The 23,329-nt window shown below is 43.6% G+C and overlaps 1 protein-coding gene across 4 annotated transcripts in view; it reads right to left on the bottom strand.

Moving 5' to 3' along the window:
• Window positions 1-4,113: 4,113 nt before the first annotated feature.
• Window positions 4,114-23,329, bottom strand: part of LOC306987152 (NLR family CARD domain-containing protein 3-like) — a 40,593-nt gene continuing 21,377 nt past the window's right edge. For 2 of the 4 annotated variants that reach the window (XM_079591216.1, XM_079591218.1), the window contains 6 exons: window positions 22,390-22,449; window positions 20,530-22,305; window positions 19,975-20,145; window positions 8,989-9,165; window positions 7,704-7,871; window positions 4,114-5,148 (listed from right to left, as the gene is read on the bottom strand). In XM_079591216.1, coding sequence (XP_079447342.1) covers window positions 5,136-5,148; window positions 7,704-7,871; window positions 8,989-9,165; window positions 19,975-20,145; window positions 20,530-22,305; window positions 22,390-22,449 — 2,365 coding nt within the window. In that variant the 3' untranslated portion in view covers window positions 4,114-5,135. Of the gene's footprint in view, window positions 5,149-7,703; window positions 7,872-8,988; window positions 9,166-19,974; window positions 20,146-20,529; window positions 22,306-22,389; window positions 22,450-23,329 lie in introns of those variants that run through there. The other 2 variants (XM_079591217.1, XR_013795104.1) reach the window with 2 other exon arrangements.

Below are 23,329 nucleotides of genomic sequence, written 5' to 3'. Positions count from 1 at the left end.
GAGAGAGAGAGAGAGAGAGAGAGAGAGAGAGAGAGAGAGAGAGAGAGAGAGAGAGAGAGAGAGAGAGAGAGAGAGAGAGAGAGAGAGAGAGGGTTTTTTCTCATGATTTTTTTTCTTTTTTAATCTCATGAATATTAATTATGCACAAATAAGGTTACTTTGGAGACAGATATTATAGTATTTACTCATTTCAAGTAAAATGTTAATATTAATAAATACACAGAAATTCTGTCATTTCTATCATTTTATTCATCATCTAGTGTCAAAGCTGCTCAGATCCTGGAGAAAATATTAGCGGAGCCTTTTCTGCTGTTCTTTACTGGAAATACTGCAGATGAAAAATACACACATTTGTGTAGAAGTCTTTTATAATTGCTGGATATAGTTTTCATACTAGCTCAAGAAAATAGTTTAACATATCTAATATTTATCACATGGGATTGTAAGTAATGTGAGAATATGTGTGTAAAGTGTGTAATATCTGATAGTTTCTGATGTGAAACTGTGAGGTGTTCTGAACACTCATAGAGACAGTGCAGTCGAGAGATAGTGTCCCCCTGAACATGTCATCCAGGCATATCGAGACCCGGGACAAAACATCATCTACAGAAGAGAAAACATCCCAACATCACTATCAGCATCAGAGAAGCTCAGAGCTGCAGTATCAGCTGATGACACATGGTGGCGCTGTTCTACAACACACATCAGCATTAAAACACACAGTGGAGGACAGAAACACTGGAGCTGACGGCCAGTCCAGCATTAAAGAAAGATTATGTTTCTCTCAGATATTTTTCAGCAGCTTCAACTCTGTTTGAGAACTCAAGATTGCAGGAACAGGACAATGCTGGAACTGGACAGAGAGAGAGAGATGCGGTCAGTGTGTGATAGTGACGCTCGATCTTACCGTTATAATGGAGTCTGGGTTTGGAGAAACACACGAGGAAATCAGCAAACAAACTCTGAGCATATTGGACTGTGAAATACAGCAGAAAATCTACAATAATCATATTATTATACTGTATTTAATAATTTAGATCAGCTGAGAAAAATCTAATCTATTCATTAGCTCTCAGTACATTAAGAGCACATTGCTATAATAACATGGACACACAAACCCCATCTATGGTCCTGGTAGCAAATTCCTCTTAAACATCATTAAGAAACTGCTTGTAAACTGGTCAGGATCACTAAAGGCCCAAATCACTGCTGAGGATCTGCAGAAGACTGAACTGGCTCAGGAGTCGAGCTGTGATCTCATCACTAAACCCAATGTCTGAGTCTGCAAAAACATTTCGATAAGCCAGAGTCCTTCTGGGATGAAGTTCTGTGGTCTGATGAAGTTACAACTCAACTTGTTGGCTACAATCTAAAACAACAGAGGGATGCGACACCGATGGGGAGTCGTCAAAGATGAGCATGAAGTGAGAGAGAGACAGAGTACTGGAGAAAGTAGTGATCAGACAAATGTAATGGAGTAACAAGACTGTTGTTAAGCCATGCTGTAGCTCAATTTGGGAAGGGCTCACAATTTTTTAAAAGAGGGGTTTGAGTTAATGTTCACCTTTTATACCTTCTTGTTGTCACTAGTTGAGGAACAGTGTGTTAACAATGCTCATTGCAGGCCGAATATTTCATCAACTGTGTTTGTTTGGTGTGCGACCCGTAATCTATTCATTCACCAATGACTTTACACCAGCATCAACTCTTCTTCGTTTGTATTACCGTTGGATTGCCATTTTATACCTTTTTTTCAACAATTTTTGTCTGTGTGAGTTATTCGCTACGACGAGACTGTGGTCGCGACTTTACTGACTTTGAACTGAATTTTTGTGCACAGACAATCTGATTGATCATCGCTGGATTACAGGTTCCTTATAATCATTACACCCACATTATCCATATTATCATTTTGTGTTTCTGTGTGGACATTTTATGGACTAAGTTGATAGTGAAGGACTCTTTGAACCTGTTTTTTTGGTGATTGTGGCATATTATTGGGAGTTATATATTTGTTTTGAACTGTTTGGCGAATATACTTGTTCCCCCTTTTTTGTGTTTCATTTTGTCTTTAGTTTTGGACGAGTGTTACAATGGAAAGCTGGAAATTTCCATCAATGGCGGGGAAAGAGTTAATAGAGAGTCAAGAACAAAAGATTACAATAATAGATTACAACAAATTAAAGAGGTAAAAGTAATGTGAGTTGATATAAGTAATAAAATAGATAATAGAATTAAGACAAGAATTCATATAGTTAATTTGACACAGATAAACCTCACATAGAAGATCTAGTTAGTATATTTATCCATCCAGAAACTAATGCTGTACCTCAGATCAGTTGATTTCACTGGTTTGTCCAGAACAGTCACTCTTCATGGACACACAGCTGGACTCTGAGTTTCATCTCTGACTGCTGAATCGACTTACAATAGAATAGAGTCAATAATTCATATAGAAGATTGAATGTGGAGTTGCCAATAGATTAAATGAATATTCGGCAACTATAAATGAAAATGAAAACTTGATTAACCATTTTAATACAGGTGTCCATAGATTATGAATAAAAACCTTTTTAAAATACATTTTACATGTAAAAGTGACAATGCATCATTGCTTTTAAATAAAAAATAAATAAAATGCAATAGATGATTTCATTGTGAATGTTACTATAGTCTAGAGCCATTTTAATGTGTTTGGAGGGCTGAATTACTCAAATTAAGTCATTAAATAAATATTATATATGAAGATGTGTTAACACTTTATTGAGATGTTAGAACCCGAACCCAAACCCCTAACCCTAACCTAACAGTCTACTAATACTCTAAAGTGTAACCGAAGATGTTTGTAGTAGAGCATGTGTAGTATAAATGTCACTTCTGAAGAAACAAAAGTCAAGTCACCTTTATTTACTGTATATGGTGCTTTTTTAAAATACAGATTGTTTCAAAGCAGCTTTACAGTATGGGGCGAGCAGTACGAGGCAGAGGGCCGTGGGAGAACGGAGCTAACCCAGTGGCATAATTGCTGATTAGCGACACATGCACGACGCTCCTGTCTCGTATCTCTCACAAAGGAGCGGATGCATAAAAGGAGGAGCGACGATCGTGAAGGACGATAGAGGACCAGGCCTGGACTGTTTTATTTTATGTTTTGTTTTATTCTGTGTAGCGACAGTTGTCCGTGAGGGGCTGCCGTCTTTACTTTCATTTTCCAAGTCTTGGAGTGTTCGCCGGTTCCCGCCTCCTTCCCATAACATCTAACGTTGCTACACTGGTGCTGAAACCCAGAAGGAAGGAGGAATGCGCTGTCAAAGAGCCCTCGCCGCTGTCGGGGAATCCGTGGTGCCATCGAGCATGGTGAGTAGAGTCCGTTGCCATGGACGCACGAGGCGGTGTGCTGGAGTGAGTTGCCGGGGGTGGGAAGGTCGAGCTCGCTGCCAGCCGCCTGGGTTCTGGAGCCTGCTGCCATCCCTCATGATGGGGAGGAACAGGGAACGGGGGACTCCTGCCAGCTGCCCGAACCTGGAGGATCCGTCGCCATCCACCAGGCGGCGGAGGAGTGTCGAGCCGTCCACTGAGGGCCGTCCAGCGCCACCGCCAGGCACCGTGGAGAAGATCACTCAGCTGGTGGAGGACCAGATGGCAGTACGCTGTGGGAACCGGACCAATATTTATTTTTTCTCTCCTCTCTCTCATCTCTGTCGCTCCTCATGATTCCGTCTCCTTTTCTCTCGCCTCGTCTATCCATACCCCCAGGTGGCACGGCCGCCAGTAAAGCCTGCGAAGGGCGATAGGGGGAGAACGGCGGGAGGCCGGTGGCGTAATTGCTGATGACCAGCGCGAAGCACCGGTCTCGTATCTCTCAAGGAGGAGCGGGGACATAAAAGGAGGAGCGACGATCGTGAAGGACGAGAGAAGAACAGGCCTGGATTTATGTTGCGTTTTGTTTTATTATATGAAATATATATCTTCAAAATGTTATATATTATATATATTTATTATATGATCTCTTTCATTTTGTTGTTTGTTTGTTTTACCATTACTAAAGTTGGTGAACGTTAGCCGGCTTCCGCCTCTGTCACGATCCACACTCAAGGAAACACAGGAAGATCCAATAGTGCAGTATGTAATTTAATAGGGAAATCCGAAACACAAAAACAGTCCAGGCAGGGGTCAAAATCCATAAAGCAATCCTAACAAGAGACAAAACAAGAACAGGCAAGACAGAGCGGAAAACAGACCTCAAAGTGGTGTGACGAATAACAAGGACTCCGTAACAACACTAAAACAGACAGGGTATAAATACACACAGAACTAACAATAATGATGGGGAACAGCTGGGTACAATGAACAGTGATGAGTGCAGACAAGGATAGTGGGAAATGTAGTTCATAATGTGAATGACACCGTGGGGAAAGAGGACCTCTAGTGGACACCCGCGATACACAAACCAGACACTGTGACAGCCTCCTTCTTCCCATAACATCTAACTTTGCTACACAGTGATAACAGGAAAATAATGCAACAAAATGTGTTTCTGCTGTACAGCAGATCTAAAAGAAAATAATGTCACAGTCCAGCTGAAGTAAGTTCAGTGTTGATTCATTTCTGTTGTAAAAAAGTTATTAATTTAGTTCATTTATCTATACAGCCGCTCTGGAGAAAACAGTGATGTCATCATCCAGCTCAGCTCAGTTTTCCTATAATGGAGTCAATGCAGCAGATCAATAATATTGTTGAATATTAAGTGTCCCTGACTAAGCAAGTCAGAGGCGACAGTGGCAGGAACTCAAACTCCATCAGTGACAGAATGGAGAAGAAAACATTGGCAGAAACCAGACTCAGTCTCTCAGTTCCTCTGGCCAACGAGTGACCAGTGTATGATTATGATTCAGGAATTACAGGTCAGAGGTCAGATCGGATCTGATCAATCAGAATATTATCCAGTTCCTTCTGGTTAAAGGTTTCCTTGTTTGACTTTGGATGAAGAATTGGATCATTCTGTAAAGTTACACAAACACATGTGTGTGTGATGATCATTGTGGGCTTGTGTGTGTTGATTCTGTTGAATGTGATTGTGTCTGTAGAGGCTCTTTATTCTCCATCAGCTGATCCAGAGAATGTCAGACTAACATCTAAAACCAGTACCTAAACACAGACAGTCAAATGTGTGAGACATTATTGCATTATCCACTTTAGATACTTTAGAACAACTAAAATGGGGGTGGTGATGGCGCAATGGATAAGACACATGCCTATGGTGTGAGAGACCCGGGTTCGAATCCACTGTGAGACACCAATGTGTCCCTGAGCAAGACACTTAACCCCTAGTTGCTCCAGAGGCGTGCGACCTCTGACATATATAGCAATTGTAAGTCGCTTTGGATAAAAGCGTCAGCTAAATGAATAAATGTAAATGTAAATGTAAAATAAACTAGTTTGACTATTAAGTGAGAGATTATAATATAATACTGTAATACATGATTGTTAATGCTGTCTTTAAACATTCAGATTTAGATTTTGCATCTAAATCACCATGAATGATGACCCTTGACCCTTCTCTATAATCCTGCATGACTGTCCTCTTTCTGTGTCATTGGGTCAGTTTTATTTATGACAAAGAAACTAGTAGGATATTTACCATTACTCAAAATTAGGGGTGTGACGAGATCTCGTGCCACGAGATCTCGCGAGACTAAAATGTGACGAGATGTCTCGTCGACTGAAAAGCTGTCTCGCGATATCGCCATAATTAGAATAGAATATGCCACCGCAACATTCACATTACGGTGTACACCGCGGCACCGGCCGCCTCCACTGTCGTTTTGCGATTGTAAACGTCTACTCTGCTCATCCAGCACAAGTTGCAGTTCACTGATCGCGTTACGATGGCGGAGGATTTGTTGCGCAACAGAGAGTCGATCTGAGATGTCTTAGGGCGGTTCACACAGAACCTTTTTTTCCATTCCAGTGCGGTACTTTTCCATTGTTTTTCTATGTAAACGCGCTAGACGGATGTGTAACCTTGCGCTCGCGTCTTGCATCTTTTGCAGCGTCTCGCGCATGACACAGCGTTCTAAAAACGCGACGCTCAAGTTAAAATCAGTTCCCCCATTCTACGTAGTATCGCATTTTACAAAGCAAAAACGCATTCTGTGTGAATGGCCCCTTATCTTGTAGAACGCGCGTTCAGCGCCGCCACTACGGAGTGAAAGTGAAAGTAAACACGATGCGCGCAAATTAGACTGCATACAATAGCCCGTCTCCCAATATCAAACCTATCTCTGGACGTTGTAGTTGTGGCTCTGGTCTCTGTTTTGGTCTCTGCTTGCACTTTGAATACAGAGAGAGTTGGCCTACTTTGATTATGGTTGCACTTGCACTTAATTATCGTTTGCACTAATAAGACTAAGAAAAACTGTTGTTTTATACTGTTTTTATTTTTATTTTATTTGTGGAAAGTAGTTTCATTTGGAGGTCACACAGCCTCAATCAGAAGTTCTGGAAGCTCATAATGTACAGTAAGGTCTGAAGAGACCCGTGTGAAATCATACTTGAGAGAAGCTAGTCAGTTGAGTTTGTGGTAAAACCTTTACAGTGCTTCTATATTGTTGTATTTCAATGTATTTGATAATTCATACTCATAAAGTAGAACTGAAATGACATTCATTACTAGATGATTTAGTTAAAACATTTAAAAATCCACCTGCAGACTATTTTTCCAGTCATGAATTTTGTCATTGAGGATTTCTATCAAATATTGTGTAAAAATCTCGTCTCGTCTCGTTCTTGTGAACCCAATCTCGTGTCTCGTCTTGTCTCGTGAGATAAGGGTCTCGTCACACCCCTACTCAAAATACATCATTTAGGGATAAAAAGACAATGATAAAAGCAAAATATTGAAATGTTTTGAAATAAAAAGAAACTTCAAGATAATTAATTGTTACTGTTACGTGGTTGTGTATATCGAACCGTTGGTGTGTGATTATTTCTTTATGTGAGTTTGTATGTATAACGTATCATTATGTGAGAAGGGATTCTCCCCAAAACGCAGAAGTGGAGTGACGTCATGGGGGTTCCTGCTATTTAAGCGGCGACGGCGTGGATGGCTCTCTCTCTCTCTCGCCCTTCCTCTCGCTCTTGCTCGCTCATTGAGATCAGCTGGGTGTTTCTTGCCTCGTGGCGAAGATCACTCACCGCCTCTTCTCGGCATGCTGGAGCGAACTTGTGATGACTGTATTTTGACTTTAGTTTGTTAATTTGATACCAGGTAGTGGGTTACTTTTTAGTTCTTTTTTAGTTAGAACAGCGAGGGTAGCAGTTGCCCGGAAGACTCACCTGTTTTTCCTTCTTTTCGGGAGTTAGGTAAGATCTCTCCTGGTTAACTTGGTGTAGTTAAGGGTTCCTGTTTTCTTTTAGTTGTCCTACTTGTGTACAGTTATTTTTGGTTAATTTTTATTGTCTCTCTCATATTAAAATTCATGGCGTGCGTCACTACCAATCATCTGTGGTTTTTGATATGTTCGGTTTTTATCTTTTGGTCTGCCTTGAACAAGCTAAAGTGGATTAAGGGCTGTAACAGTTACTATAAAGTATTATAAAAAAAAAACTCTTATTAAAAATGTTTATAGTGTGTAATTCACCATTACAAGGAAAGTAAACTAAGAAGAAACTAAATGAACGTTTTAATCATCACTACTCACAGAAGCTTCTCCAGTTTATAATCCTCCTTCAGATTAGAGAGCAGCTTCACTCCTGAGTCACTTAGTTTATTTCCAGACAGATCCAGTTGTCTCAGGTGCGAGGGGTTTGATCTCAGAGCTGAAGTCAGAGCAGCACAACCTTCATCTGTAACACTACAACAACTCAACCTGTAGAGAATAATGACACTCTTCAGTCTTAGTCGATACCTTTAATATAAATTATGAGCGTCAGCCGCTCTCATTCAGAAAAAAACTCCTGTCCTGTCGTCATGACAGCGCTTGACAAAACAACGTCCCTCAGGGCTTTTATTTGCAGATTTGGAGAAATGTTGATAGATTCTCATAGGTTTACATCAGATTTTCTATAGACAGGAATAATATTTATTGAATTTATATCCAAACACGTCGATTTAATAATTATGAGTGCTGGATACTCTGATGTACTGTTTTCTCAATTCCTACCAGCAGCCTGAGGGCGCCATATGCACAGTATAGTCCATATATGGAACACAAGAAGTGTTATAATTATGTGACATTCAAGGAAGTCCCTGACACAAACAAAGCTAACAGAGATCGCTGTAACATGCAGATAAAGACGTTTTGAAGACAATAAACATGATTGCAATGATATTTGATTTACCTGTGTTCGAGCCATGTCAGGTATTTTCATAATAATAGATTATGTTTATAATGTAATGCTAATCGATATAGACTTTATCATCGTGCTGAATACTATAAAATAATATATTTTCTGTCTGATTTTTTTATCTGAAGCCAAATCAGACCACTAAAGGTTATTTAAAACACTTGACTTGCGCTATAAAGTAAGTTTGGAGCACAAACATGGTTTTAATCTCATAAATTGTCGTGCATTGATGGTGTGCTAAGCTAACATGCTAGCTAGCCCTAGATGCACCTGCCACCTAGCTGTTATTTTTATGAATTTTTCTAAATAGGAATGCTTACTTAAATCTGCTCGCTATGAAGATTTTTATTTTGCGGAAGCATTGAGTTTCATGTTAAGATATTTAAACTCAAATCAATATTTTGTGTCCAGTAATTTACTTATGTGGCAAGTAGGTGAATAATAAGCAGGATAATATACATTCAAACTGTTCTCATGACAAAATATACACCTGACAGGGCGATCAAGACTGAAACAGAGGAGTATTGTATCGCCCTGAATGAACATCTAGCCACGGTTTATCCATTACATATATGTATATCATTCATTATTCACCACAGGAGAAAAACAGACAAAGTTGAGACTTTTATAAAATCTTACCTGAGTTTTTTCAGTTTACAGTGAGGATCCTGCATTAGATCAGAAAGCTGCTTGACTCCAAAATCTCCTACTTTATTTCCAGACAGATCCAGTTTTCTCAGGTGTGAGGGGTTTGATCTCAGAGCTGAAGTAAGAGCAGCACAACCTTTATCTGTAACACCACAACCCCTTAACCTGTAGAGGAAAAATGACAGACTTCAGTCTCTCGGTCCAGGAAACATTGATATAAATTATATATATATATATATATATATATATATATATATATATATATATATATATATATATATATCTCCTTCCTCCTCAACAGATTTGTATATGAAAGCAGTTGTCACTTCTTCACATCATCCAATTATGTTTATAACTATCAAAAACCTTTAAAAGTAAAATTACCTCAAGCTTTGGAAAGAATCTAATGAAGATTAAACATAATTTTTAGTTACTTGATGGTAAACTTTTTTTGTATAAATTATTTTTGTATATGATTCATTATTCACCACGGAGAAAAACAGATTTGTTTTTGAAGCTTTTTATCTTAGCTTTTTTCTTTTTTATTGAAGCTTTTTACTTGACTGTAACCCTGTCCCCTGAAAAAGCGGAACGAGATGCTGCGCTGCTTAGCGCATTGGGAACGTCTTTAATCATGACCCGCTGTGAATTTAGTGTGTTAACACGTCGATAGAATCGACCGGAAGTAATATAGCCTCAGTCGGTGACGTCATCGGCGCAACACAAGGCTATAATTAGATGAGCCGCAGGTGCATCGTCAGGATATTTTGTCTGAAGAGCAGTCCTGGGACATCATCAGCACGGCAATGCAGCGCAGCATCTCGTTCTGCTTTTTCAGGGAACAGGGTTACAGTCAAGTAACCCGGAACGTTCCCTTTTAAAAGCTACAATCGATGCTGCGCTGCTTAGCGTATTGGGAACGAGAATGCCCACGCCGCCGTGCTTGAAGGTGTCTGGACTCCTTACGGTTGTTTAGGTGTGCTCACAAGAACGCAGGAAAGCCCTAGACATTAGCTTGTGATGTCTACTCAAGGACGTGAGAGCCCGGAGTGGCATGAACATCCAAACTATGTAAGGAAAGGACCAGCCTGCCGCATCACAAACAAACTGCAAGGGGGCACCTCTTGCCAGGGCAGCAGAGGAGGCGATCCCTCTGGTGGAGTGAGCCCTTAGACCCGTTGGCGACGCTTGGCTGCGCGCCTCATAGGCAAGAGCAATAGCATCCCTGACCCAATGTGACATGGTCTGTTTGGTGGCGGGAGCGCCTCTGTTGCTGCCCCCATAACAAACAAACAGTTGCTCTGACTTACGCCACTGGCTGGTGCGGTGGACGTAGGTCTAAAAAAGCACGGACTGGACACAGTCTGTGAGATCTCTCCTGCTCCGGCGTTGTGAACGACGGAGGGCAGAAGGCCTCAAAAGTGACCGGATGTACAGCAGAGAAAGGTACCATAGGCAGGTAATCAGGATGAGGATGCAAAATCACTTTCACCATTCCTGGGGAAAAGTCTAAGCAGGATAGCGATATTGACAGAGCCTAGATGTCCCCGATTCTTTTTAGAGAGGTTATACCCATAAGAAAAAACATCTTTAGGGTCAGATGTTTGTCAGACGCTGACTCTAGAGGTTCAAAGGGGGTCTTAACCAGACCCTCGAGGACTATAGCTAAGTCCCATGAAGGGATCTTGGTTCTAACGGGAGGCCTCAGTCATATGGCCCCACGAATGAAGCAAGCGAGCAGAGGATGTCTCACGAGTGACGTTTTTCTTGCAGGAAATCCAGAACTGAAGCAATCTGGCAGTTGACCGGATCTGCATTATCTACAACACCTTTCAAAAACACCCCATTTGTTGGCATAACTCTTTCTAGTGGAGGAGGCCCTAGCACTTAGAATGGTCTCAATAATGGCAGGTGAAAGTCCAGTGTCCCTCAGTTGGAACTCATCAGAGCCCAAACATGAAGGCTCCACAGGTCTGGGCTGGGATGGAATATCACGCCCTCCGCCTGAGAAGAAGGTCCCTCCTCTCCGGAATCGCCCATGGCGAGCCGTCGAGTAGTGATATTATCTCTGACAACCCGAATCTGTTCGGCCAACGCCTTCGGCAAGATCCTTTTTGGCGAACTCTGGCTAGAACTCCTGGGAGCAGAGAAACTGGAGGAAACGCATACAGGCGCATTTTGGGCCATGTGTGCGCCATCACATCCAAACCCAGGGGGGCGAAGGGGTCCACCTCAGCTCCATTAAATCTGGTCCAGATCTTTTTCACTACTTCTGGGTGGAATTCTATTCCCCCATCGGTAATTTCTGTTTGGACAGTAAATCAGCTCCCACATTCAGATGCCCTGGAATGTACACTGCCCTGAGTGACAGGTACTTCTCCTGGGCCCAGAGAGAAATCTGCCTCGCTATTCTGTTCAGATTGCGTGAGCGCAGAGCTCCCTGGTGATTTATGTAAGAGACTGCCGCTAATGTCCTGACCTAGCCAGATGTTGCTTTAGGGTGTTTAAAATGGTCTTGACAAGCGGGGGAAAGTTGTGCCCCTGATGGTGACAGAGTCCCATTTAAACCCCAAGGACATTACCCTCTGGGGAGGAGAGTGAACGCTCTTCTTGACATTGCAACTCAACCCCATAGAGTGAAGATGAGTGTGGATCGATCTCGATGTCAAAGCGCAAGCTCTTGAGACTGGGCCAGTATCAGCCAATCGTCTATGTAACATGGCTAGGTCGTATGGAAGGACCCGATATTGGTAAACTTCACCCCCAAAAGCAAACCTCGGGAACTTCCTGTGTTGTGGCAATATTTCTATGTGAAAATATGCGTCTTTAAGATCGACCGTGAAGAACACAACACAATCTACTTGATAGTTAGCATCTTGAACTTGAGCGTTCTGACGGAACGGTTCAAGCATCAAAGATCTAAAAACGGACTCAGTCCCCCATTTCTTTCTTTCTTGTTACAGCAGATGTGCCTTGTTACAGCAGATGTGGTTTTATGGTAGTGGGAACAACACCGTTAAAACGAGGAGGGCAACGTATTCCTTTTTACTGTCTTTAGGAGACAAAAAGAGATACCCGGCAGTAGCTTTCACGCTGCCAAAGTCTCTTTAAAGGGTACCAAATTTAATACTTCGTTCTGTGTCCTGGGCGATAACAGGAAACAACAGAACCTTCAACATTTCGCTGGAAACCGGAATCACCAGAGGTGGCAGGGACGTTACAGTGGATTCGTGAGGGTGTCAGGTAGGAGCTGACTGATGTATTTTACATGCCCCGTCCCGAAGGGGCACACCCCAAAAAGACCTGGGACAAAAAAACTCAGGATTTTTGTCTCTGGTATATTATGAGGCTGCTGAGCGCGACGAGCCAGTCTTTACGAGGGTGAACGTAACTCGCCACACTCTGCTTTTGAGCCCCCCCCCCCTTTTTTTTTGTCTTTTTTTGAAAATCAGATCAGCCTGGTATGCCTGCAACACTGCCATATTGTGAGAGCAGCACCAGTCTGACCCCCACCAGCGTGGATGTTATTATACACGGCTTGGTTGGGAGTTCTGACTCCTTAACCCTCTGGGGTCGGCAATCACGCCGGCGTGATCTGATCGTTTTTTTTCTTATCAGTGCAAAAGAGATTCAAAATACTCTGTTGGTTTTGATCTTACATTTAAGTGTTTTACAGCATTCGATCCAGTTAAGATTCTTTTTTTTTTTGGTCTATACTCACAATAAAAACAAAGTGTTGTGTCTTTCGCCAAATAAAGAAAAATAAACATGATGCGAGTTCTGCTTTCTCTGTCAGTGAAGTTCATTCTGAAACGCGTCCGAAAATGAACTGTAACTCAGCGAATACTCGTCACTCAGGAACGAGAGATTTGTCTTTATGAAGCTAGAATTCTCTTCTTTTAAATGCAGTAATTTATATAAAAAACAAATATTCTGAAACCAAGGAGAGGCGCAGTTGTTTCGTTCTCCCTTCATTATTTTTAATGAGCTGAGGCCGACACGCGGCGATATTCACATGGTAATAGTTTAGGTGATCTATATGCCTCGCACACGCCCCCCGATCAATGCCATGAAAACACGCAGTTTCTTCGTACCAGATTCACTGATAGTTCATCGCGTTTTGAGGATGGCACGCTTCTCCGGTAAAGACGCCCTTCAGATGATTCTGGACAGCGAGGAAGAATTTACCTTTTCCTCAGAGGAAGACGGTTGCATCTCAGACGGAGAACGGCTGCATTTTCAAGAGCGAATTGATCCCGCCGGGGATACAAGTTCGGAGTAAGTTGTTTAGTGTTATATAATTCTTTTTCTGATTTTGTAGAACTCATATGAATTTTCAGACTATATTTTGCTTAGTTTTGGTTAGCTTTTGACATCTTACAGGAAAGATTGCTGAAAAGACTCCTGCCATTCCATTCCTTTTCTACTCCATTTCGCTCTTTTGAGGAAATTTTTGCCACCTGCCACCTGACCACGCCCGCCTCACCTGTTGCCTATAAATTGATTGTGAACCCTTTGGATCATTCCTTTGCACTCCCTACCAACACTCTGATGCATGCTGTGTGCGTCTTTCTGAATTAACATGAGTCAATCTATTTTGATTTGTCTCTTTTTTTATGCTTTTTCTTTATGATTTACTGTCACTCTGTTAACAGGTGCACTGTTGATTGATTTCTTTGTTTGCCAGCTATGTGCCATGAGCCATGTGGGAAGTTTGTTTGAATTGTTTTAAAGTCTGTTCAGTTGTACTTAGTAAACTCACATCTCTGTTGTTCATTTGTACAATTGTTAAATTTGTGTTGATTAACCCCAGTCACTAATTGTATCTTTGTTACCCCCTTCTGCAGCACACAAACAATGCATCGAATTAACATCGACCAGAAATATAAATAAATGCTACTGGTGTTGCAACAAACCTTGCCTTCTCCCTGCTTCATCTATCACTCCATACCTGACGTCTTCTGACCGAGACACTGTTTGCTCACCACACTCTCACTCTACCTGAACCATTTCCATTACTCTACAGTTCCTTCAATGGTCCTTCGAGCCGGAGACTGAGTGAGTGATACCATGGCAGGCATTGGAATGGATGGAAAAGATGATAAAGAGTTGGAGTTCGAAAAGGCTCTCCCAGTCAAACCCCGTAGCACCTTATCCAGGCGAGAGAGGCACCAACCTGACCGCTATGGCTTCTCCGCTCCTGTTGGGAAACCCTCTAGTAAGCCCAAGAGCCTCCCTCATCACAGCCAAGCAACCAAACTATCTCCTAACGGAACAGGAGCCGAGGAGGGAGAAGTTGAGGATGAGGAAATCACCCACGATTATGTCCAGCCCAAATCGGTGGAGGAGCATCCAGTTCCACAACTAGCTCCACCCTCACAGGGAGAGGCACAGGGAGAGGGGAGACCTAATAGATCTAGAGGTAAGAGGGATAAGCATGAGTCATTATCAAGGTCGAAGAAGGCCACCTCTTACACTTACACTTATGGCAGTGGAAGTTCTCGAAGTTCGAGCAAGAGCCACAAGGTGGAGCTCACTCCTATACAGGCAGCCATGATTGAAGAGAGAAGGACATTTGGAGAACTGCAAGAGATCCAGAGTCAAATCCAGGAGGAACAAGCTCTAGATGGCCGGGCTCGAGAACTGGACAGGCAAGCACAAGCAGCTTTGACGGAGCGAGAGAGGATGTCCCGATCTCTGACTCTACAGCGACGGCTGCGGAGAGTTCAACGAGAATTGGAAGAGGCTCGGCTAATAACCTCATTCGCTGAAGAGGTGACCACAGAACATCCAACTGCTCTCCCACTTCAAGAGCTTGCTCCTTTTTCAATGAGCTCCAGAGTTTTGGATTCAGGTGAACCTGTCGACCTGTTTTCAGAACAGCAAGCTGCCTTTGTTAGTCCTCAAATATCTGGCTCTGAACCCGTTCCAGTGAATCAGCCAACCACTTCTTTGTTCCAATCCTTACCTCACCCTGTCCATGATGTGAGTCAGTCTGAGACTCTCCATCCTGTTCAAGGGAGCCACCCAGCAGTTCCGATATCAAGGCCAGAGCAGGCAACTCCCTCACCTCCTTCGTTCCTCCATTTAGTGCGGACCGCACCTCGTCCGGCCAAAAGTCAAAAACCCTCAAATCCAGTTCCCGTAATACCTGCTCCTCTTTCCTTGCTTAAGCCCAATGAAAGGACTTCAGAGGGAGCCAGTATCATGGAGCTGTTAGTAGCCACTGCTTTTGGCATCCCCAAGCCAAGACTGCCTTACTTTGAGAGTGGAAGAGAAAGTGACTTTGTTCTGCTTAATATGGCATTGGAGAACCTGTTAGATATTCATGCTCACCTCTCTGAACAATATAAGTTCCAGGTTCTAATGGACCACTTGAGGCTGCCTACTGCGTACAAGCTAGCAAAGTCTTATATGCACGCCTCATCTCCCTACACCTCTGCTCTTGCTGCCCTTAAGGCAAAGTATGGCCAGCCACGGCAGTTGATCCAGAGTGAAATAGCCAGTATCCTTCATTCACCACCAGTCAGATTCGGAGATAGCAATGCATTCCAGGACTTTGCTCTTTCTGTACAGTCATTGATCGGCATGCTGCGATCAGTGGACGGTGCAGGTGGAAGTGAGTTGCGGTGTGGCTCCCATGTCGACAGGCTACTAACCAAGCTCCCCCTTCACTACCGGGACAGTTTCATTGAGCACTGTTTGAATCGTGGCAACCTGAAAGATGGCGCAGAACAAACATATACCTTGGAAGACTTTTCAGCCTGGCTCCAAGTGAAAGCCAGGGCCAAGAGTATTACCCAACAAGTCTCAGTCCCTGCTTCAATGGAGAGACGGGAGCCAATCCAGAAGAGCCAAGGGAGAAAGGTGATGCCTACCACTATGTACCTAAGTAACACCGCTACTGTGGAAAGCCAGCCTAGTGTCCAAGGAGGCCGGGGAAAAGGGATGACCATCCTTGGTAAACCCAAGTTCCAACCTTTCTGTCCATACTGTAACAACAACGACCACTTCTTGGGAACCTGTCCAAAAGTGAAGGAGTTTAGTTCCTCAGAACTTAGAACTTGGATAGAGAAGAATGATCGTTGTTACCGATGTGCCCGCTGCCATAAGCCGGATAAATGCACCCTAAAAAAGCCTTGTAACACCTGCCACGAACTGCATCTCACCATCCTGCATAACATTGCCCGTCAACTGGCCACACACCCACAACGCCCTGAGAACTCTACTGCGACAGACATTCTCAATGTGCTCGTCCGCGAACCCTGTATTGATGAGACACTGTACATCGATCAGCCAAATCGTTTTCCTCAAGTGATGTTGAAGGTAGTTCCGGTCGTACTCATCAATGGCCGGCAGAGGCTGAAGACGTATGCCATACTAGATGATGGCTCAGAAAGAACAATCATTCTTACCTCGGCAGCGTCCCAGCTACAACTTAAAGGGCCCAAAGAGATCCTTAATCTCAGAACCGTGCGGCATGAAGTAATTCCCATGAGTGGTGAGACCATCTCCTGTCATATTTCCCCTGTGAGCCAGAGGAAAAAGAAGACTATTAGGTTTCCTATAGCCAATGCCTTTACTGCCCCAGTCCTCAATTTGGCTGAGCATTCTTGTTGTGCCTCTGACCTGCAGAGGGAATATTCCCACTTGCGAGGCTTACCCTTACCGGAATTTGTCCATGCTCTGCCATTAATCTTAATAGGCTCAGATCATTCCCACACGTTGGTGCCCAAAGAGCCTGTCCATATTGGACCTTATGGGGGACCCATTGTCGTTCATACTGCCCTAGGATGGACTGTCCAAGGCCCATCCCATGCCTTTCCTCAATCTCCTCTTTCGAATGCACAAGCCTTGTTCACTGTATGTGATCGTGTATCCTGTCCAGCTACTGCAGAGTTGATGGAGAATGTGGAGAGACTGTGGAGACTGGATTCCTTCCCACACTGTAAGGAGAGGGAAGTGACCCAATCTAAACAAGATCATTTTTGCCTGGAACTGCTTGAGACTAAGACTGGGGTCAAAGAAGTAGATGGGGTCTTGCGGTATGCTACCCCACTGCTCAGAACACCCAACAGTTCGAGGTTTCTCTCCTCAGTTTATACCTTATTGCCATGGCTCAGGGGAACCGAGCGCAGACTAAAGAAAGACCAAGAGTTAATTGAGCTCTACAACCAGGAGATCCAGAAGCTCGTGGAAATGGAGTATGTGAAGGAGGTGGATCCCACAGGCGACCAGCCAGGGTCCGAATCTTGGCTAGTCCCACATCATGTTATCAAACAAGCCAGTGGGAAACACCGACTGGTGTTTAATTGCTCTTTTCAGCTTCATGGTCTTAGCCTGAATCGTAGCCTTCTTCCTGGTCCAACTCTCGGTCCCTCTCTTCTTGGCGTGCTCCTCCGTTTCTGTGAGCACAGTGTGGCCATCAGTGGTGACATAAAATCTATGTTCCACCAAGTTCATCTGCTCCCTGCTGATCGGCCATTACTCAGGTTTCTCTGGCGAACTATGGCTACGGCAACTCACCCAAAGACCTACGAGTGGCAAGTGTTACCTTTTGGCACAACTTGTAGTCCTTGTTGTGCCATTTACGCCCTACAGCGTCATGCGAAAGAGCACCCTGAAAGTGACCATGAAGTGTTGAACTCAGTGCTCAGAGCTTTCTATGTTGACAATTGCCTGCAAAGCTTTAACACATCAGCCACAGCCAAAGCCCTACTGGATAAACTTCGTGCCACCCTGTCCCAAGGGGGATTCGAAATCCGTCAATGGGCGAGTAATGATTCCAGTGTGGTAGAACATCTTCCCTCTGATGCAAGATCTGTGAGCACTGACTTGTGGCTCTCTCAAGCGGGTGTTGATCCTCAAGAATCCACCTTGGGCTTGCGTTGGAGCTGCATTCCTGATAGCCTGGGATACAAACACCGGGTGACGCCCATTCGGATTCCCACTCTCCGCCTCATCTACCGCACTCTTTCCAGTCAGTATGACCCATTAGGGTACCTTTTACCTTATACCACCCGGGCCAAAGTGCTGGTACAGGACTTGTGGAAAACTAAACAAGGCTGGGATGATCCCATCACTCTGTCCAAACTGGCAGATCAGTGGTTGAAGTGGGAACATGAACTGTCTGAACTCTCCAGCATCAGACTGCCCCGCTGTTATGTGCCCCCTTGTGCGGACCATTCGGATATATACCGAGAGCTTCATGTCTTCTGTGATGCCGCGGAATGGGCTTATGGCGCTGTGGCTTATTTGCGTGTCAATGACAACAAAATCACATTCATGTGGCCTTCATCATGGCTCGTTCCCGAGTGTCACCGAAAAGACAGTTGTCAATACCCAGGCTCGAACTGAGTGCTGCTTTATTAGGGGCACAGTTAGCCAACACCTTGAGGTCTGAACTTACCTTGTCATTGGCTCAAACTATCCTTTGGAGTGACTCCACAACGGTGCTGACCTGGTTGAAATCCGAGTCGTGTCACTACAAGGTCTTTGTCGGCACCCGGATCGCAGAAATCCAGGAACTCACAAACATTGATGACTGGAGATATGTCGACAGTTCAAACAACCCAGCGGATGCCCTGACCCGAGGCAAGAAACTAGGTGACTTGGTTCGACCCAACTGCTGGATGAACGGGCCGCTCTTTCTGCATAAGCCTGAAAGTTGCTGGCCTGTTGCCCCTAGTGTTGTCCACCCATCACCACTCTCAGACAGCACTGAAGTGAAGAAAACTGCTCTGTGTCTGAATGTTTCTTCTGCTACCAGTACATTGCCAGACGTCTCCCAGTATCAAAACTGGAGTGATTTCATCACTGCCACTGAGCAGGCACGAACTCAGACCGACAAAGTCTCCACAAGGGCCGAAACCTTAATCTTACAGCAAGCCCAGGCGTCATGTTTCCCTGACGAACTTAATGCTCTCCAGAAAGGGAACCCTCTCCATAGGCAAAGTCGTCTCCTCTCTTTGTCTCCTGAACTGGATCCAGATGTGGGGCTGATGAGAGTGGGAGGAAGACTACGCCGATCCCAGGACCTGGACCCGGACATCATTCACCCAATTATTCTGGACCCGAAGCATCCGACTACGCAGCTCATCATTAAGGTCTATGATGAGTCCCTACTGCATCCGGACCCAGAGAGAGTCTTTGGAGAATTAAGACGCAAGTATTGGATCGAAGGAGGAAGACCAGCCATCCGTAAACATCAGCACAGTTGCCAGGAGTGTCAGAGATGGAAATCCTCTCCTGAAGTGCCAAAGATGGCTGATCTGCCCCCGGCGAGGCTGCGTCTTTTCAAACCACCATTCTGGTCCACCGGGGTAGATTGCTTTGGACCCTTTGTTATCTACCAGGTCCGTAGAACAGAAAAGCGATGGGGAATCATTTTTAAGTGTTTAACCACCCGTTGCTTACATCTTGACTTGCTCGGAAGTTTGGATGTTGACGCCTTTCTCCTAGCTCTCCGTCGTTTCATATCACGTCGTGGCAAACCTTTCCCCAAACAAACGCAGTAAGCGTGTGTATCCAGTTCTGACATAGGACAAGAACATGGAGGGACACAGCGCTTACTCTGTTGACTCATTTCTCTTTCTCTTTTTTTTTAGATCATTGAGAGATGAGAAAGAGAAAATCTGCACACTGCCAGTGATAAACTAAATAACTCCTAACAAAGATCTGTAGTAGATAGAGAGGAGATAAATGCTTGCACACCAAACACAGAGAGGTCTCTGAAGACAAAATATCCTGACGATGCACCTGTGGCTCATCTACCTATAGCCTCGCATTGCGGGTGTGCGCCGATGACGTCACCGACCGAGGCTATATTACTTCCGGTCGATTCCATCGACGTGTTTATACACTATATTCACAGCGGGTCACGATTAAAGACGTTCCCAATGCGCTAAGCAGCGCAGCATCGATTGTAGCTTTTGAAAGGGAACAGACAATGTTGAGACTTTTATTAAATCTTTCCTGAGTTTTTCCAGTTTACAGTGAGGATCCTTCAGTAGATCAGAAAGCTGCTTGAGTCCTGAATCTCCTACTTTATTCAATGACAGATCCAGTTCTATCAGATGTGAGGGGTTTGATCTCAGAGCTGAAGTCAGAGCAGCACAGCCTTTATCAGTAACACCACAATCATACAACCTGTAGAGAACAATGACACTCTTCAGTCTCTCAGTTCAGGAAACAATGATGTAAATCAGAGTTCTCAAACCGGTTCCACGGAGGGCCTAGTGTATGGAGGTTTTTGGTCTTTCCCTTCAATTAGTGCCCAATTAAGACCTAGACTACCAGGTGAGGGGAGATCTTAACCAATTAGTGACCTACTCAATCAGTTTGGTTCAAGGTAAAAGAGAAAACCTGCATACACTAGGCCCTCCGTGGAACCGGTTTGAGAACTCTGATGTAAATGATAAGATACATATGAATTTCACATTTTACAGTATTGCTTAGGTACGGAAGCACATGCTAAACTCATAAATATGATCATGTTTTATCAGTGTAATGATTGTTGTAAGTGTGACTTACAGAACTGATCTGGATTCTGTAACCACAGGCAGCAGCTTCTGAAGAACTTCATCTGCTGTATTTTGTGCTCCAATAAAGTGTTTTAGCTCAAAAACATCCATCTTCTGCTCTGATGTCAGCAACACATAAACCAGAGCTGACCACTGTGAAGAAGAAAGTTTGATTTCTCCTATTTTTCCAGATTTAAGATAATCTTGGATCTCCTGCTTAAGTGAATCCTCACCCAGTTCATTCAGACAGTGGAACAGATTGATGGATCTCTCTGGAGAGTGATTCTCCCCGATCTTTTGTTTGATGAGCTGAACTGTTTCCTCTTTGTTGTAGGAGCAGCTTCCAGTCTGTGTCAGTAGTTCTCGTAAGAGAGTCTGATTGGACTCCAATGAGAGACCCAGAAGGAAACGCAGGAAAAGGTCCAGATGTCCATTCTTACTCTGTAAAGCCTTATCCACAGCTTCCTGATGCAGGCCAGATAATGAATAATATTTCTTCTGGTTTAATATTTTAGAAAACAGACTTTGTTTGGTTTTGTCATTTGTAGAGTAAATGTGTGCATATAGAGCTGCTAGATGTTCCTGGATACTCAGATGAACAAAGCAGAAGACTTTCCCCTGATACAAGCCCAACTCCTCTCTGAAGATCTGAGTGCACAATCCTGAGTACACTGATGCTTCTGTCACATCAATGCCACACTCGCTCAGGTCTTCCTCATAGAAGATCAGGTTGCCTTTCACAAGCTGCTGGAAAGCCAGTTTCCCCAGTTTGAGAATCATGTCTTCATCTTTCACTTTCTTCTCATAGTCCTTCTCATGTTTGATGTTGGTCTGAATGATCAGGAAGTGTGTGTACATCTGAGTGAGAGTCTGGGGAATCTCTCCTCTCTCTGCTTCACTTAACATCTCCTTTAGAACAGTGGCTGAGATCCAGCAGAACACGGGGATGTGGCACATGATGTGGAGGCTCCTCGAGGACTTCAGGTGTGAGATGATCCTGTCGGCCAGACGCTGATCACTGATTCTCTTCCGGAAGTATTCCTCCTTCTGTGGCTCATTGAAGCCCCGTACCTCTGTCACTCGATGGACACACTCCGCGGGGACGAGATCCGTTGCTGCTGGTCTGGAGGTGATCCAGATGAGAGACGAGGGAAGCAGATTACCCTCAATGAGGTTCACCAGCAGCTCGTCCACTGAGGCTGATGCAGATATATCACACAGTTTCACTTTGCTCTTAAAGTTCAGAGACAGACGACACTCATCCAGACCATCAAAGATGAACAACACTTTATATTCATCACTGGATATTTCCATTTCTTTTGTTTCAGGGAAAAAGCGATGAAGAAGATCTGAAAGACTGAGTGTTTTGTCCTTCATCAAGTTGAGCTCTCTGAAAGGAAGTGGAAATATGAGCTGGACGTCCTGATTCTCTTTCCCTTCAGCCCAGTCCACAATGAACTTCTGCACAGAGACTGTTTTTCCAATGCCAGCGACTCCCTTTGTCAGCACAGTTCTGATGGGTTTGTCTTGTCCAGGTAAAGGTCTAAAGATGTCACTGCATTTGATCGGTGTGTCCTCTGTTGCTGCTCTCCTGGATTGTGTCTCGATCTGTCTCACCTCATGCTCATTATTGATCTCTCCACTTTCACTCTCTGTGATGTAGAGCTCTGTGTATATCTCATTCAGGAGCGTTGGGTTTCCCCGCTTTGCTGTTCCTTCATACAGACACTGAAACTTCTTCAGCAGATTTGATTTAAATGTGCTTTCGAGCAGTTGAGAATCACGGCTAAAAAAATTAATTATTAGATTACAACATAAATACGTAAAAGTGATATTAAAATATCTTTACGTCTAGACAGAAAGGTTGTACCTCAGATTAGATGGCATGTGTCTTCCCCTAAATGTTCCTCGACTGTCCATAGACTGTTCACTAATTATGGACAAACATGAACAGAACAGAGACAATACAAAGGGGGGTCAAAACAACACATAGATAGGTAGATCATCTATTAGTAAAATTTGACTTCATCAATCCTTGTTGCATTATATGCCAATGGTGGCAAATTCAAAGTTTGCATGCCTGTTACTCAAAACGTATGAAAGATATCTCAATATCATTTTAGTTTTTGGTTCCTAACAGACTTTTCTTTTGATATCTTTTCTTTTCTCGTTTATTTTTTTTAAAGCCACCTCAATGCGGCTCCATGTGCAGATTGTTAAATTTAACCCATTGTCAGTGATCAAAAACCAAATCTGGGTCACTTTGCATATAGCTAATACTTGTATTTTAGAGTAATGTGTGTAGAACAAATAATGTTGAAACTAGAAATATACCATTATTCATTCATAGAAATACAATAATTGAAAACTGTAATTTTGACTCCCCTCTACAAAATAGTGGATTACAGTTTTTTGATGCTCATCACTGTTCATCATTCTTCAGAAAAAAATAAACATAAAAAATGTATCCAGAAAGTGTCATGATCCACACTCAAGGAGACAAGGGAAGATCCAATAATGCAGTAGTATTTATTTAGGGTAATCCATAACTCGTAAACCTACACATGATGGCGCCGCACTATGGCGACTGGGTTTTGCTCTCTGTTTGTTTGGCCATTTGCCTGACAGAAACTTGGCTGCACGAGTACATCCCTGATTCTGTGTTACAACTGGATGGCTTCACCTTTCATCGGGCAGATCGCACCAGCGAATCCCTTAAGCAGCGTGGCGGCGGTGTTTGTATTTATATTAACCGAAACAAAACTCTATCACACAACTGCTCGCCGGACTTGGAATATCTCACAGTCAAA

This window comes from Phoxinus phoxinus, assembly GCF_949152265.1.
Source record: "Phoxinus phoxinus genome assembly, chromosome: 19".
NCBI classification, from domain to species: domain Eukaryota; kingdom Metazoa; phylum Chordata; class Actinopteri; order Cypriniformes; family Leuciscidae; genus Phoxinus; species Phoxinus phoxinus.
This window is presented reverse-complemented; position numbering and strand designations above follow the sequence as displayed.